We start from the raw sequence: 17,086 nt of genomic DNA on the forward strand, positions 1-17,086 counted from the left end.
ACTGCTGCAGACTGGACCCAGACTTCTGCATGCCATTTATATGTAAAATTGTAAATATGTATAACATCCCAAAACCATGTGTTTAAATCAGTCTGGGATATATATATATATATATATATATATATATATATATATACACATATATATATATATATATATATATATATATATATATATATATATATATATATATATATATAGAATTTATATATTATATTATTATTATTATATATGAACGGGGAACGGTACGTTTTGAAATTTGTACGTTTTGATCAGCATTTACACACCACTTATTTCACAAGTTTTTTTAATTTTTTTATGATATTGACCCTTTAAATCCCTTTAAACACCTACTTCAACCAAATTAAATAAGCTCAAAATCTCCGTTTTAAATGTCTTTAACTCTCTCAAACGAATACTGATTCCAACGACTCCACATAATTGGAGTTTTAGGCAAAGTATAAGTATTAATACTTTTATTGATCCCCTTCAAAAGCTCTGATCTCTCTGATCAGCTTATTTAGGAGCTTTTAGCTGCTTCTCTCAGCCAACCAGGCGGCCCGCTTATGGCAACAAACTACCGGCCAATCGCAGCGCAGAGATTCGGGGCGGCGTTAGCCAATCGCAGTGCAGCGGAGGCGGGTCTTGTCGGAAAGCGGGTGGGGAACAAAACCGGTTGGCTCCGCGCGGTGACACTTATCTACTACTCCGGCGAGGAGCGCGAAAGTTGGCGTCCGTTTCAATTCACCGGCGGTTTATTAGCTAAATTAAACCACCAAAGGCGAAGAACGAATTGAGTCGAGGAGGAATTGAGCTGAACTTAGGCTGCGAGGTGTGTTTTGGGGATGCGTTTCGTCGTGGTGGATCGCGGACGACGACTGATGCTCTGAGGAGATTTTCAGTTTGAGCGCTGTAACGGTTTTTAACGGTTTTAACGGTTTTTAACGGTTTTAACGGTTTTTAACCGCCGCCTCCTCGCCACAAAGTTAACGGCGCCGGTTTTCCTCCACGGAAAGATGCGGGTTTTCGCCCTTTTCGTGCTGTCAACTTTCTCCGTGTGTGAAACATCGCCCTCCCGGAGCGTTTTTACCAACCACTGGGCTGTCCGGGCCACTGGGGGACCTGAAGAGGCGGATAAACTTGCTTCGAAATATGGCTTCACGAATTTGGGCCAGGTATGGTAGCGCTAGCACGAAGCTAACTAATCTTACACCTCACTTTTAATCACTTCTGTCAGATTTCATAGAGAAATTAAGACTTTTCCTCTCATATGTGCTCAAATCTGTGCTGTTGGCGACTATATTTTTACCACAGAAGCAGCATAATGTTAAATTGGGCATCTAGCTAACACTAGCTAGCTAACTAGCTAGATAGCTAACGAGCTAGCTAGCTATGCTCGTTAGGACACCCCATTTAATTTAGATAGCGCTAGCATAGCTAGCTATATTGATAGCTAGCCAGCTAGCCAGCTAGCTAAACATATGAACATAATTTTATTTTAATTAGCTACTAACTATAAAAAGAGATGAAGGTGATCTAAATTAACTTAAAATAAAGTAAGTAAAATAAAAGAATAAATTAGCATTCATTTTTTATGTGAGGGAAAAAAAATTAAAGTTGGACCCCCAACACCCCCCCCCAAAAAAAAAACAAAAAAAAAAACCCAAAACAAAAATGGAGCCATTGCTTCTTAAAATACCTGAAATCATCAGAACCAGCTGCAGAACATCTGCTGCAGATGATCAGAACATGGTTGGAGAGGATTATTCTGGAGGAGCCGGTCCAGCTCAGATGTTTAGTCTGGTCTGCTCTGGATTGATGGTTGAAGTGAGGGGCGAAGAAGATCACCACCATCATGTCCATCCAGATCCAGAGAGATCTCTCTGAGACCTTCAGAAAGAAGGGTGGAGATGTAGAGGAGGCTGGGAAGAGGTCTAGGAAGATCTCAGGACGGTCGGAAATCAGCCGCTGCACTATCCACAAATGGAGAACATTTGAGACGACGATTTGAGGTCAGGGCAGGTCGGTCTAGCAAGTTCAGCCCAAGACGTCTCCAGCAATCCCAAAACGTCATCGCGGGATCTACCACAGCAACCCTTGCTGTTAGTTTTTAATCTCCTATTTTCTGCGTGGTTTGGGAGTGTAGTTGTACTTCAGTGGATGGTAGATTAATTAAGGTAACCGTATATGTGCAGTAATTACTGAAGGATTTTGCTGTGGGTGATAGTTAAGCAGTAATAGCACCGGGGTTACAGCACTTGCAGTAGCGCTCCAGACTCTGAACAGTCTTGGGTAGCTAAGCCTGGTGCGTTCAGTTTGTATGATATAGATTTCAGTTAAATAATGTATTATGTATACAGTGTATTATAATAATATAATGTATGTTTCCCAAATACTGATTTTAGCTGGTAAGTACTGGACAGAAACAGACACACGCATCACAGCACAGTGTGAACGAGTGCTGTTTCAGGATCGAGTCTGGATTCAGGATGCTGTTTTTCCTTCTGACATCCCATCCAGCATTTCCTGCTGTTATCAGTACGATTCCAGTTCCCAGTGATATCGAGATCCCCCCTCTAGTTGCAACAGATTCGAATAATATATGTTTTTGTAAACTGTATCTGAAGGTTCTTATTCCTATCTGAAGGTTCTTGTGCACTGATTAAGCCAGGCAGCACCGATTGGGAAGAGTATCAGGATCGGCTCAGCACCAAGGTCACGTGAACGAAGGCTGCAGGTGGCCAGCAGTTTAATGCAGCTCCAGTAAAGCCCGTGACCTCCTGGGGACTCTGCAGTGGGGCCACTTGGCCAAACTGTACAGGATTTGTGATGGATGAACAGCTTTGTTGGTTTATCACGGTGGCAAGGATGTAGAGGATCTCCATTATAACGCATTTCCCCTCTTATCCTCAGGAGTCTAATGCATAGACGTGTGCGTCCTGTGAAGTGTTCTTCTCCACCGAAATCAACTTTCCATGCGTAACTCTGAGCTTTATAGCCTTCTCTTACTCGGCCACAAGGGTTTTTTTGATTCTGTGCTGCACAAAGACAAGCACAAATGAAGACAAACAGTCAAGGCTGACCCCCCAAACAAACATTCCTAACATTAAAACCATTTTAACGGTACGGTCAAAGCATTTTTATTAACCGTCTTCCAGGTTGCTGACTATTACTTATTGCATCCAGATCTGTGTGGAGTACAAATGTGAAGGGAGCTGCATACCTACAAGAAAGATAAGAAAAACGCAAAAAAAAGAAAAGAAAAGAAAATATGGTTCTCGGTTCAGATGCGCCGTCAGAGAGGCACCTTGCCAGATGCACACATGCGCACACATTCCTGCCTGCATTTCTGAGCACAAAGACTCAAGTGCAGCATTTAACTTCACATGCTTTCAGTTGGAGAAGATCTTTGTTTTTAGGTCCAAGTACATTACATGACTTCAGCTGAATAACTGAGAAGTTGGCAAATTCAAACGCTTGGTTATTTTTCTGGACAACTTGGCAGATAAACAGCGTGTTAGCTGACTGTTTTGTTTGTGATAAATCCTTCTAAAATTCCCTTTGTTTGTGATAAATCTGGAGAGCCTTAAACTCTTAAGAGCCAGTAAGGGCAGAAGGCTCGTGCTCACCGGACTTTGGTGGCCACCACACCACCCACTGATTCCCATATGCTCACTTATCTATTTTTCCTATTTCTGCACCTCTTGAGGCTGCTTCTTGACATTTTTTCTATGCAGGGGTAAGCAATATGCCAATATGTTTTATCCTTATTGTGATGAATTACATCAGAATATGCTTTTTTGGAGCATATTGGCAATGTCATCAGTCAGTTAATCAACACTGAACACCTCATGTTTTACTTTTAGATTAGTTTAGAATTGTGTTATTCGAAATTAAATCTGTTTAAATAAAGAGCTTGGAGAAATACTGTGAGATGATGTACACGAATAGCCATAACATTAAAACAACTGACATATATTGTGTAGATCCCCCTCGTGCCACCAAAACAATGCAGACCCGTCGAGCCGTGAACTCCACTAGGCCTCTGAAAATGTCCTGTGGTATGTGCCACCAAGGCGTAAACAGCAGACCCTTTAACTCCTGGAAGTTGTAATGGATCGTACTGAACAGAGTTTTGGGGAATTTGGAGGCCAAGTCCTCAAATCAATGAGTGCAATGTGGCAGGAGTATTATCCTGCTGAATGAGGCCACTGCCATTATGGAGCACCCTTTCCATGAACTTGGTCTGCAGCAATGTTTAGGTAGGTGCTGCATGTCAAAATAATGTCAACATGAGTACCAGGACCCAAGGTTTCCCAACAGAACGTTGTCCAGAGCATTGCACTGCCTCCTGTGGCCTTCGTAAAGCACGTCCTTGTGCCCACACAAGCCCCTGCCCGTCCACAGGATGTAAAATAAAATGCGATTTACATTTTCAGACCAAGCCATCTTCTTCCATTGCTCCATGGTCCTGTTCTCACATACGCTGACATGCCCATTGTAGGCGCTTTTGGTGGTGGACAGGGGTCAGAATAGGTCTGCAGCTTAACGGTTTACCAGTTGTCCTTCCTGGGACCACTTTTGATAGGAACCTGCCTGATGTTTTGGAGATAGTTGTCTAGGCACCACAGTGTGACCCAGTTGTCTGGCTACTACAGTGCGTCCCATTTTGCCTGCTTCCAACACATCACCTTCAAAAACTGACTGTTTTCTATAGACAGGTGCAGTCAGAACTAGATCAATTTTATAAACTTTGCTTGTCAGTGTTTTTTATGGTTCTGGTAAATATTTTAAGGCTGTATGTTGTGAAAGTCTTATTCTATTAAGTAAATACGTCCGTCTTTATTGTTTCTCAGTAATTGTGGTTTGTTGAGAGATGATCACAGTCACAGAACCAATCAGACTACAGATTTTTCTGTAACTTATTAAACACCTTAATTCAGTGTTTTCACATTTCTAAATAAGACCCTTTAATGGGCTATAATGCAAACGGTGAATGTCTGAATCATCCAAAGACATCCTTTATATCACTAAAAGAGTTGGCAGAACATATTCATTATGTTGCTTGTTTGTTGACAGAAGTAAATGGTCTCTGCGATCAGTCTGACACTTACTCATTAGCCTGACACAGTTTCTAAAAAAAAAGCTCATCAGTTGTGTTCAAAGTAATAAATAAAAGATAAAGAAACAGATTTCATTATTTATGTTTGTATGTAACCTACACACCTGACATAGTCTTTATAATGACATACTGTGTATTTGTGACAGCTAAGGACTTTCTGACTTTCCTATTTGTCTACACCAGTACAATGACTGTATATAAATGTGCTATTAATATAAATTGTGTTATTTATCTATGTAAGAGTCTGTTTTCCTCAAGTCTTCCTGATATGTCTGCTTCCACCTACATAACCACTCCCAGACACCCCTAACCTTGGGCAGCAGTGGCCTTGTTAAATTTTTGCCACGTTGTTCACCCCTATCTCTATGCATTCACTTCTTTTATTTGTCACCCTCACCGTAATCTCCTTTATAAGGTTCCTTGTTTTCTCCTGGTTCACTCCTTGACCCTCAGAAGTACCTTTTTAGATTGCTGTTTTCATGCTTCCTGCTTCTCACACTTGTGTGTTTACTTGTTTGTTTTGCTGACTCAGATCGGAGGTCTGGAGGACCATTACCATTTCCATCACAGCCGAGTGGTGCGCAGGTCCACCTTTGCCACCAGGGGCACCCACAGCTTCATCCACATGGACCCCAAGGTGAGTTATCCCTTGCCTACCTACACTTCAGCAAAACATTGCAGCCCTCCACCCACGCCAACCGCCACGCTTCAAACGCCCTCGCTGATTCCTTGCCTTAAAAAAGTCAAACTGCCTCGGCCATAGACCCATTAATGTGACGGGGTGCCCGTTTGTCCGCAACTTCATTTGACAGTGCAGCCAGGCATTCAGAGTCAAGCTGTTTCCCGGGGCCTGGAAGCCGGCCCTCTCCCGCTAAGATTATCTCCTCCCGACAGCCGGGATCTCGGGAGTAATAAAACCTGCGGCACAGGTCTATTGGTGGGCGGCTTTGCGAAGGCTCTCTGATCATATCACGCCTCGTGCCGTGTGTACAAATAGAGCGGAGTGGCAAATACCCAATAACCCATTTCATCAGTGTCAGGCTGCAGGCAAAAGCCCGCGTGGCTTCGGCACTGAACGCTTCCTCATCCACCACAAAAAGCTGTCAACCTGAAAAAACACGCTTCATATTCTAAATTCATTCTATTGTCCTCACAAGTGGATAGCTAGATTTTAACTGACACGTCTGACATAACAGGGCACAGAGATCGCATAGGAGTACAGTCTGTACCTGTGCTATGGATCTGTTTATGACTGTGGAACTGTAATCAAGGCAGGAGACCTTGTTTTTTAAAAGGATTGGTGGTATAAACATGCCCTATCCTATGGGCCTCTTCAAACGGAACATCGGCATACGTGACCATCTCAGATTTGATCTCACTTCCCTGAGGTGGCTTTAGTTCATCCACAAAATCGAGTACCTTTATTGCTGAGAGGGACTTTGGGCATGCCTGGATGACTTTTTCAATTAGTAGAATGATTATCATTAGCCTATTATTTAGTGCTGCTCAGCTCACTTCACTCAAGTGGTTTTAAAGGAATAGTTAAACTTTTATTTTTGAACAAAAGCTAACTTCTAGTAGGATGAGATCTGGATAGAAATTGACAGATTTCATGCTGTGCATGTATTGTTGTTTTAACTTTAAAAAAGTTTCTTGCCTAACTTACTTTTTTTGTTCATTGACCAACAAATATGGACACAACGATAATCAGAGTAATACATTATGGTAAAGTATGATTTGAAATTCACTGCAGTCAGAGATTTAGGGAAGCCTGGTTGATTATTTTTTTAATTTAAGCAATAATTTATCTACAGTATTTTATATTTATCTAGCTATATTTACAAAAATATTACTTAAAAAAAGTTGACACTAAAGTAGAACTAATACTGTGAGACCTGTTTGTTTAGGTTTTAATAGCTACCCCACCTCCAAATTCCAAATACATATATAAAGATTTATAAATCTATATATATTGGTTTTCATTAGAGATAGCAGTTTGATCACTGCAGTGGGTCTGGAATCTCTAAAAAGAGAGCAACAGTGAATGTGGTTACATGCAACAGTCTGGTTATTTCACGCAGATGCTCCACTGTCTGGAAGGTTTTCCTGAAGTGTTTAGTCTGCTGTACAATGTGCAGTGTTACAAGGTTTGGGCGTGTTTTCGCAGGTCGACTGGGTCCAGCAGCAGGTAGTAAAGTCTCGAGTGAAGCGCTATGCCCGAAGCGATCCCAACTTCATCTACTTCAATGACCCAAAGTGGTCAAACATGTGGTATATCGTAAGTATTTAATTTTTATTCATTTAAAAGGTGCTGCTTATTCTCAGATTGGGTTTTCAGTCTTTTTTTCTGCTTCAGATCACCTGATACAGTTGTCATGATAGAACTGAGACCGAAAGTCATTGATTTATGCACTTTTATTGTTTATCTTTTACACAATCCATGCAGTTTACAGTCTACAGCTTGTTTGGAATTCACTGTTTCTCTGCTGTAACAAGAACAAACTAATTTGCTCCACCCATTCCTATTGCAGTTCTCAGGAGTATTTCACCAAACAGTGTTGCCTCTCCGTACAACCATCTAAGTTTTTCCACTGAACTTTTTTTTCTGCAATGTCATTCTAAACCACATAAGAATGACAAGATTACACAGAGAGCCTCTGCCACGTTTTTTGCTGCAAATCCTTTCTTTGTTGTCATTGTTTTTATCTTGAGGTGAAATGTGGCCAGCTTGGTGTGGCTAAAAGCACTGATCTGCCGGCAGGCTTGGCCCAGAGCGAGGCAAATACATCAACTTACTGCTCTTCGTGCTGCACATACATCAACCCCCTGACACGCATTCTCTTCCACAAACTGCAACTGTTCTTCAGAGTGACTCTCGACTTCTTGTTTCTCCTACGTTGCTTTCATACTAGCAATGAAAGGCATAGGACTGATATACAGTACTGTGCGGTGGATTTAGGCACATAATCCCATTATTTAAATTCATTTCTCTCAGCAGTAACAGGGGTTTTACTATAGAAACTCCTGATCGCTTTAAAACAGAGCTTCTAAAGAAAGTAGGTGAGATCTTGTGAGCTAGTCTGAAGAACAGAGCCTGGTTCCTCCAGGTTTCTCCTGGACGCATCCCAGTCCAGCTAGCACAGCGTGGATGTGTTAAGTTCCAGCAGCAGCAGCAGCTCAGTTAATTTACTGGTTAATCAAACCAGGGGTTGATATGAAGAGAACTCTAAATAATACTAGACTCCATGAGGAGAACATTGGAGATGTTCTAATGAACAATAAAATAGTGTTAATTCTCATATTAGTGTTTTATTGTTGAGCGTAGAGGGCTAAGTAATCCTTCCATTGTGCTCAGACATTTGATTATATAATTATTCTGTAACGGCAATCAATATCTTTATGTGATACATCACTAATGCAAGTGAAAGCAATTAACAAGCGTGACAATTATTTTCATACACACTGTATTTTCTTCGCAACACTAATTTACATGTTCTCATTTACACATTTCCAGGCAAGAGTCTCATTAGATAGTTCTCTAAGCATTGTACTTCTTGAAAGGAGTAAGCTTTCCTATTTCCTGTTGATGAACATTCATGGTATAACAACACTGCATGTGTTGTCTGTGACAATGATAGGAGTGAAGCTTCTGCGCTAATTAAAGTTAAACTTGAGTTTTGCTCCAAACAGGCTTTATAATCACTATGTTTGGCAACAAGAGACAGTAACAGGAAGGCAAATAATAAGAATTGTTCCTTACACATGATAGTCTGATTTGGCAGGAGATGCTTTTGCCCACTTGCCAGTGTGGCCGGCACTCAGTAAAACCAGTAAGAGAATGATTGTTAGGTGGGATTTATGTTTGGGATAACAGTATTTACAATGTGTGTACCACTGTAAAGCAGTGGTCTCCAGCCCACCTCCTAAAAAAAAACCTATATGGACTCAAGTATTGGGACACCCCTTCCTTCATTATTTATTCTGGTTTCGTTGGAGTAACTGTCTCTACTGTCCAGGGAAGGCTTTCTACTAGATCTGGGGATTTGTGAGGATTTGGTTGCATTCAGCGACAAGAGTGTCAGTGAGGTCAAAATGTTGGATGATCACCACCTTACCTATCTCCCCAACTCATCCCAAAAGTATTTGATGGAGCACCACCATCATTTCAGAAGCACAGTTAGTTCTACTGCTCCACAGCTCAATGCTGGGAGGCTTTATACCCCTCTAGCCCACGCCTGACATTAGGCAGCGTGGTGCCAATAGGTTCATGATATTTATCTGCTCCAGAGAGTCCTATTCTATTGGCCGTACTTCTCTACAGTGACTAGACCAGCTATGGGTTTGCATTTGCACATCTGTGAGGAGAAAACCCACAGCTGGAGATATATTTCTGAATGCTTGAATTGTGATATGGAATCAAACAGAAATATTTTTAGTTGTTGGTATATTTTTAGTTGTTGTTGGTGGATTTATCAAGGTGAAAATGTGAGGAACTGCTAGCAGGACAATAAGAAGAATTCTGCTGTTTAAGCTGCAGAATGACTGTACAGCCTCCTCCCGTCCTGGGGAGTCTGTACTTAAACTTGCCAAGTCTAAACTACCAAGTACTCTGGTCCGAACTTGGTGTACTCTGTACTGAGAATCCCTCAAGGACTTCTGAAGGCAGTAATTAGTTGGATCAGGTTGATGCATTAAGTGTCTGCAGGAAAGTAACTCTCCAGGTGCAGGATTGGAGACCCGTTATTTAAGAAACTGTCAGCTAGTGAAGTTGTTTCATAGCTGTGTATTTTACTTTATATGACTATTATTTATTTACAGTAAAGTACAATACAAATTAAATTCACTACTGTAGATTACATTACAGACTTGTGCTGTTAAATCAACAGCCAATATTTCTGTTTACTTTTATAGTATTACAAATGTGGAATTGCTGTACAAAACAGCACTTTTACAGTGCAGTTTATGGTACATGCATCTGGCTTCTGTTCTTTGCCAGAGATCTACTGTATTTTAAATATTTTTTCCCTACACCAAGATTATCTTATAAGGGCAGATGCTTCTGCAGGTTTTCATTCCAACCAAGCCACCATGTCCTTATGTTAGAATGTAACATTTTAGACAAGTGTACAATCTGATACTGTTACAGTAACCATGTTTTTTGTACTTTTGTTTTTTATTTGCAGTATTCCCTTGTGAATTTCACAGACGTTTTAGTGTACATGTATACATGGGTTCGGTAAATTAGGTAAATGCCAGTAGATTGCACCTGGAGCCTTATAACAACACAACGACAAGGGGATCTACCACTGACTGACTCAAGGACACTCACACCTCTTCCTCTGAATAAAAATGAACTATGCTTTTCTAATTTTCTAGTGCTATTGTATGTTACTGGAGGTCACTGGATGTAATAAAAGCTTGAAAGAGGAGACTGTGTCCATATTAGTCTTGAGGGGATTTGCTCATCACTTGCAGGACTTACTCAACACTAATGCTGAGTGAAAAACGTAACCTTGTTTTCATATTATGTTACATATGGCACGTTCTCCTGATTTGTTCTGTATGTACTTTTATGATACATATCGGTGTGTGCTGCTCATCGCCCTGAACTGTCCTTCATCCTCAGTGACAACATACAGTATATTACGCCTACTTTTATTGTTCTCCAGCACTGCAGTGATAAAAGTAGTCGATGCCGCTCAGAAATGAACATCCTGGCGGCCTGGCAGAGGGGCTACACGGGTCGAAACGTCGTCATCACCATCCTAGATGATGGAATAGAGAGGAACCACCCAGATCTGGCTCTAAACTATGTAAGTGCCTGAGGCCAAAAAGCCTTACTGCTCCCTTTTTTGTGCACTACGTAGGGTGCAAGATAATACCTTTTAGTATAACACATGTAGTAAGCAATTATGTAATAGTTTTATAAGAATGAACCAGTTTATTAAAAAAAATACACATGCTGGAATATGTTTAATATGCCATATAGTAAAATGAGCTAATGGAAAAAATATATAGTGTTAATTATATGCTGGATGTGTGAACAGTACAAGTGTACCTGGACTAAACAAATGTCTTGAATTAAGGCTAATTTGTACTAATGTTTGGGCAGAATATTAAGCCAATATTATAGAATATTTTCCTTCTATTATTGTAATTGTTTTTTCATTTCTTTTATTAAATTTACTTTATTTATTTACAATTATTTTAATGCAGTTCGTTCTAAATGCATATAGTAGAAAATATAATGTATTCTATTTATTATTATTTAACTATAATTAAAAGCTGGACAAATAAAACATCTCCAATAAATTAACTAAAATTTATACAGATACAAAAATAAGTCGTAAGCACCTAAGCAAATTCATTAAAACCATTCACCTTAACAACACAACCATACACCACATCATGTTATGAATAGAGTTGAAGAGTTTTGTTGTGTTGTACATACTTTCAATTCTACTTGGAAACATAAGAATGTAGATTTTCAGTCTCACGAAGAAGGTTGGGGTACGTGCAAATGAAATACGCTCATCCAAACAGATACCAGCGCACTAGTTTGGCAAATAAGCCAACACGAAAAAACCACTGGAGTCACACTGTCTGCGGCAGAATATCATTTCTGTTGTGAATTATTTAGCAATATTTGTTGTGGATTCAGTTTGTAATTATATGGTAATTATATTACCATTATGAAATGTGTAGACTATAAAGAACAACTAGAATTAGATTCGCAGTAATATAGTTAAACGTGTTAACCCTGTCTAGTATAAAAAAACAAATAGCTCTGTCTTTATGTCTTGCATAAAATATGCACAGCTATACAACACCACCTCAATGCTGCGCCCCTTAGCAGCATCACAAGATGCAACCTTGCCATAAATACACTTCATTTTGCTGCCTGACACTTTGGATTACAGTGCTAAGTTATGGCCTGTGTTGGGCCCAATTTATTACCCTCTTTCTAACAGTGCGAAAGATGAGAGATGACCCAAATGGGATGAAAGCTTGGGCAGTATAATATGTCATATATTTATTTATTTTCCCTGGTTATTGCTCCTGCTGAAAGTGATTTGTTTTGGTATTTTTCCTTCTTGCTTGCTTGCGCCCAGGACCAGTTGGCCAGCTACGACGTAAATGGCAACGACCATGACCCGACACCACGATATGACTCCAGCAATGAGAACAAGTGAGGAACCTTAAACATATATTTTGTCAAATTTTGTGAAACTTTCTTTTTCGTTTATTTGCTTAGAGGATAATTAGACGTGATGTTCGGAAGTCCTAGTTCAAATCGGAAAAATGAGAAAGATGGCTGTGGAACTTGTTTAGTGCTGTACGTGTGAGGCTGTCACATTCATATGAAGACCTGCTAACAAGCTCTGTGGCCTCGTGAGGTTTTTCTAAAGTATCTGTGTAAAAAGGCAAAGTCATGTGTGTGAATGTGTCAAGTCCCAAAGGTCTCAACTCAACATTATTCCACTTGTGTAGTCATTAGACAGGTTATATTAATACAGTGTTTCTCACGGGGTGGAAAATCACATTTTTCCCCCCTATGAAATTAGCCGAACTTCTTGAAACAGCAGCTCTGTCTGGATTGTATTTGAAAAATGTCTTTGCTTGTTAATCAACACCTGAATTAACGTCTGTTCTTGTTTCTCATGCTTCAAGTTTATGTCTCAGTAAGAAGCTCCGAGAAAACTTCAAAGCACCACTTTGTTATTCCCTATCTTGATACTTGGAATTCAGGCAACAATGCTTTCTAAGATTCGTTAATTAATTTTCCCCTCTGCGCACAGCGTTCCAATATGTGCAGTATGGAATTTGTCTGGTGAAGCAGAAGTATTGGTGAGAACAAAAAAAAAATCAATTAAAAGAATGCTTTAGTGTGCAGGTTTAGAAGTTGCAGAAACAGGGCGAGAGAGAGAGAGAGAGAGTGTGAGTGATAGCTGGAGTGAGAGAATGATAGAGTGAGTGTACAAGAGACAGAGAGAGAGAGAGCAGTAGATGACTTCTGAGCAGTGTACCTGGACTGAAGTAGGATTAGTGCCTTTAATATTCTCTTCTAGACACACACCAATACACACACACACACACACATACACACACACACCTCATTAACTGAGTTCTAATAGAGCTAGGCTGCTGCTGTGTAATGCACGGTAACGCTCAGTGGTCCAGGCCACACATTTATTTCAGAGCGAGTCCAGCCAAAGACTCCGCAGGGAGCTGCTCTCCCTCAGTTATCCCTGAGGGCTGCAGGCTTTGTAGCCTCGCCCACCCCTGTCCGTTTTATTTCCAATTTTCAGAACCTTACTATTAAGCCCAGCTTGAGTCCTAAGGTCTGTCTGTGATATGTAAACTTCGCTGTGTGTCGGGTGTCTCTGTATCTGTGTGTATAAGCTGAAAGTTTAGTTGAAGTTGCTTTGTCAGTTCTGAGCAAAACTGTGTTTTTTTTCTCTTTTGCTGTGTTTTCTAACGAGGTCTGCAGGCCAATCAGGTGCTTTTGCATGTGGTGATAAGCGAGGGCATTAGGAGAGCAGTATCGAGGGATGCATACTTATTAGTGTCTAGAGAAGCTGCCTATGAGGGGATAAGCGTACAGACAGCCAAACCTTCTCCCTATCTCACTCTATGACTCACATTCTTGCTTACCTCTCCAGGCATGGGACTCGATGTGCTGGGGAGGTGGCTGCTGTGGCCAACAATTCGCACTGCATCGTGGGTATCGCCTACAACGCCCGTATTGGAGGTATAATCTTTTCTTTTTTTGTGTTTAATAATCTCTTTGTTGGCATTTTCCTTTTCCATTTTTATATTTCATATTCAAATAACTGTCAGAAGTCGTCTATTTATTGCAGGGTAGAGTTTTCCTTTTTTCTTTTTTCACTTTCATAAGCTTTTATTTAGTGAGTTTAGCTCCTTATCTGTGATGACAAAACTCATGGCTAGTGTACAGCCAGACAGGATGGGATGAACACTCGCAGAGATGGAACTAAGCAAGGTTTTTATTTAGTAGTACAAATCAAGGTGCAAAGGAGACAGGGTGCAGCAAACTAAGGGTCAAAACTGGAATGTAAACAGAGGGTGACAAACAAAGTGGCGAACACAACAAACCTGGGACTGGGAGGAGCAGGGACTGGGGATGGGGACGGGGACAAACGAAACCACAAGCCTAGCTTGGGATGCAGGGTAAACTAGAACTGAAAACTAAAGCCGCGCTCTGAGTAAACAAAAGGGGTGGCTGGAGAGCCAGCTGCCTGACTAGATAACAAGGCAAGCCCAACCTGAGTACGCCGTGACTGCCTCGTGACGTTACGCGCTTGCCTCTAGAACCAGACTAGGATATCTCTCAAACCAGATCAGAACACTAGCCAACTTGAACACGCCACCGACACGTGGAGAATCAATTAACAGTTGAGAGAAGTAGTGAGCCAGCTCCTCAAATGCTCCCAGTCCCAGGTGCCACACATGAACATGAATCAAACACCAGAACCAGAAACAAGGCGGAAGTCCTTATATGGGCCTGTGGGCGACGACCCAGGATCGCTCTGGGGGAGGGCGCGATAACGAGGGCCTGACACTAGAAAACATCCAGAGAATCCAGATGAGTGCTGTGTACTAATGAAGTCAAAATACACTTTGTCCTAAAAGTGCAACAAAGGCACAACATTTAATTAAAAGAAAACACCTAGCAAACTGTGAGGCTTTGGGGTTGTGTTGCTGCCAGTGGCATTGGCAGAATTGGATGGATGAAGGCAAATCCTGAAAGCACATTTCGAGCCAGTGTTTAAAGGCTGAAGCTGACAAGATGAATAGGTTCTACAACTTAATAATAATAATAATGTTAATAATCTAAAATAGACCTCAAATCCACCCTGGACTACCTGAAGAGACACAAACTGAAGATTTGGAATAGGCCCCCACAATCCCCTAAGCCTAAACATCATAGAAAACAAGACCCAAAAATAGACCCAAGACTATCTCAGAACTCGAGGACTTTTGCAGAGAAAAGAGTGAAGTAGAGTTTTTTCTTTTTCCATTTTCATGAGCTTTTATGAGTTTAGCTCTTTCTCTGGGTGACATTACACAAATATATGTCCCTTCAAGCATTCTGTCACCATACGCAAATAAAGAAACAAGCCCCAAATAACTAATAATAAGCAATAAAGTGACAACAACAACAGCCAAGGGAGCTGTGACCGGATTATTCTGCATGCGTGCCCGGGAAAACCTGCGAGAGATCTCCTCCTGTTCTGTCAGTCGTGGCTGAGAAGAGCCGTGCGCTCATTAATCTAGTGGACTGTGAGCGAGCCGACATTCATGCGGTCGTAAGCAATTAATCCTGTGAAAAGGCCAGGCCATTTTAATCAGAGAGTGGATTCTGAATATGCCACCTGCCATCTGTGGCGGTTTTGTTCTCGCTTGCAGCTGTGCTGAGAGACGAGCATATTTGCTTATTGTGCTCGCAGGTGGCAAGGACGACACCACTGAGCACGTCTTTTGCTCCGAGTTGTTGGAGTTTAGCTCTCAGCCGCTCTAATCAGCCGTCCCCTTAAAAGTGGGTGAAGTTTCCGTGATGCAACTGGGAGAAACGGAAAGAAATTGGGGCGACTTCAAAGTCGACTGTCACCCGAGTGACGTTTGCTTTGTTGGTCTTCCAGATGTACACAAGCGCCTCGCCTTTCTTTCACCTTCCGCGGTTCGTTAAAGAATCTGATTTGATTTAGAGTTCTTGTATCCACCGAAGACTCGTCACCGTGTCATAAGCCGTGTTCAGGAGTCGATGAACATTGCATTACTGTCTTAGATCGGTGCATTGTGCATACATAATGAAAAAAGTCAGAAGATCACACAGAGTAAACAAGATAACGACATTAGGGATTTTCTGTCTCATCGTATTGCATTGTGTCTAAAGGTTTAGACAAAGTATAGATGTGTCTGCTGAAAAAGGGGCCAGAGGTTTAAAAAATTAAAGTTTAATATCTCATCCCAAGACCTCATTGCCTGCGAAATAGTTTTTAAAGAGAGACTTTTGTATGCAACTTCGGAATAAATGTGACGGATGCACTGAAATTCAGCCTAAGAGCAGTCTTAGCGGACTTAGCGGACTTCGATGTCCATTCCTACATCCCAATCTAAACCCTTGACACACTTCATTACAACACTGGTTTGTTTACTTTTTGAACATTATTTGCTCTATTAAAATTATTTGCGGGGAAGTTTGGGCACCCTTGGCCAGTTGCTTTAATTGAGAGGTTACGCACTTAAGGTTCTTTCTCACACTGAAGATGGTATTCGCTGCGCGTAGTAGCAGAAGTTGTGCAAGTAGCTGAAATGGTTCTACATTTACGTGACTTCTCTACCACCTCAACCTTAACCTTACCTTACTTTAAAACTGAAAAATTATTAAAAACAAAGTTCATTTTGCTCACAGGGTGAAAAACTTAAGTGGACAAGAGCAATTTTATATTTGTCATTAAATAAGTGTTAAATCGTCATTCTGACAACCCAACCACTGTAAAGGTTGTAAAGACTGCTCTGAATCAGGAGGGAGAAGCTGGTTAGCATTAGCTTAGTTAGCAAGATAACAGGCTGTTCACTAAGAAAAAATTCACTTATAGACGTTTAGATGACAATGTAAGCTTCCGTTAATGTTGCCCACTCGCTAATCAAGCCCTTGCTGAGCTGGCTCAGCTACAGCTCCAACAGATATCAGACTGATCAGTTCAGCTGCTGTAGACTGATCTACAGATTGATCTGCAGACACAAGCGTTGAGAATAAAAACTTGTGTCTGAGAGAGCAAAGTCGAGCGACTGGTGTTGAGAGTAACAGAAAGGCAAAAAGGACAGGCTTTGTCGTGGTTGTTAGTTCCAGCTAATGAGGCTTAAATTACACACATTCGGGGGATAAAGCAGCATACTTGAGAGCGCAGAGTCGAGAAAATCAGGAGTCTTAGGGCT

General features: G+C 41.1%; 1 protein-coding gene across 1 annotated transcript in view; it reads left to right on the forward strand.

Annotated features, from left to right (window-relative positions):
* Positions 1-669: 669 nt before the first annotated feature.
* The window catches only part of pcsk6 (proprotein convertase subtilisin/kexin type 6), a 57,839-nt gene continuing 41,422 nt past the window's right edge, over positions 670-17,086 (forward strand). Inside the window, exons 1-6 of the mRNA XM_072660164.1 lie at positions 670-1,175; positions 5,655-5,759; positions 7,290-7,400; positions 10,792-10,935; positions 12,235-12,311; positions 13,786-13,874. Coding sequence (XP_072516265.1) covers positions 1,017-1,175; positions 5,655-5,759; positions 7,290-7,400; positions 10,792-10,935; positions 12,235-12,311; positions 13,786-13,874 — 685 coding nt within the window. The 5' untranslated portion in view covers positions 670-1,016. The remainder of the gene's footprint in view (positions 1,176-5,654; positions 5,760-7,289; positions 7,401-10,791; positions 10,936-12,234; positions 12,312-13,785; positions 13,875-17,086) is intronic.

Source organism: Salminus brasiliensis, chromosome 17, assembly GCF_030463535.1.
Source record: "Salminus brasiliensis chromosome 17, fSalBra1.hap2, whole genome shotgun sequence".
Lineage (NCBI taxonomy): Eukaryota > Metazoa > Chordata > Actinopteri > Characiformes > Bryconidae > Salminus > Salminus brasiliensis.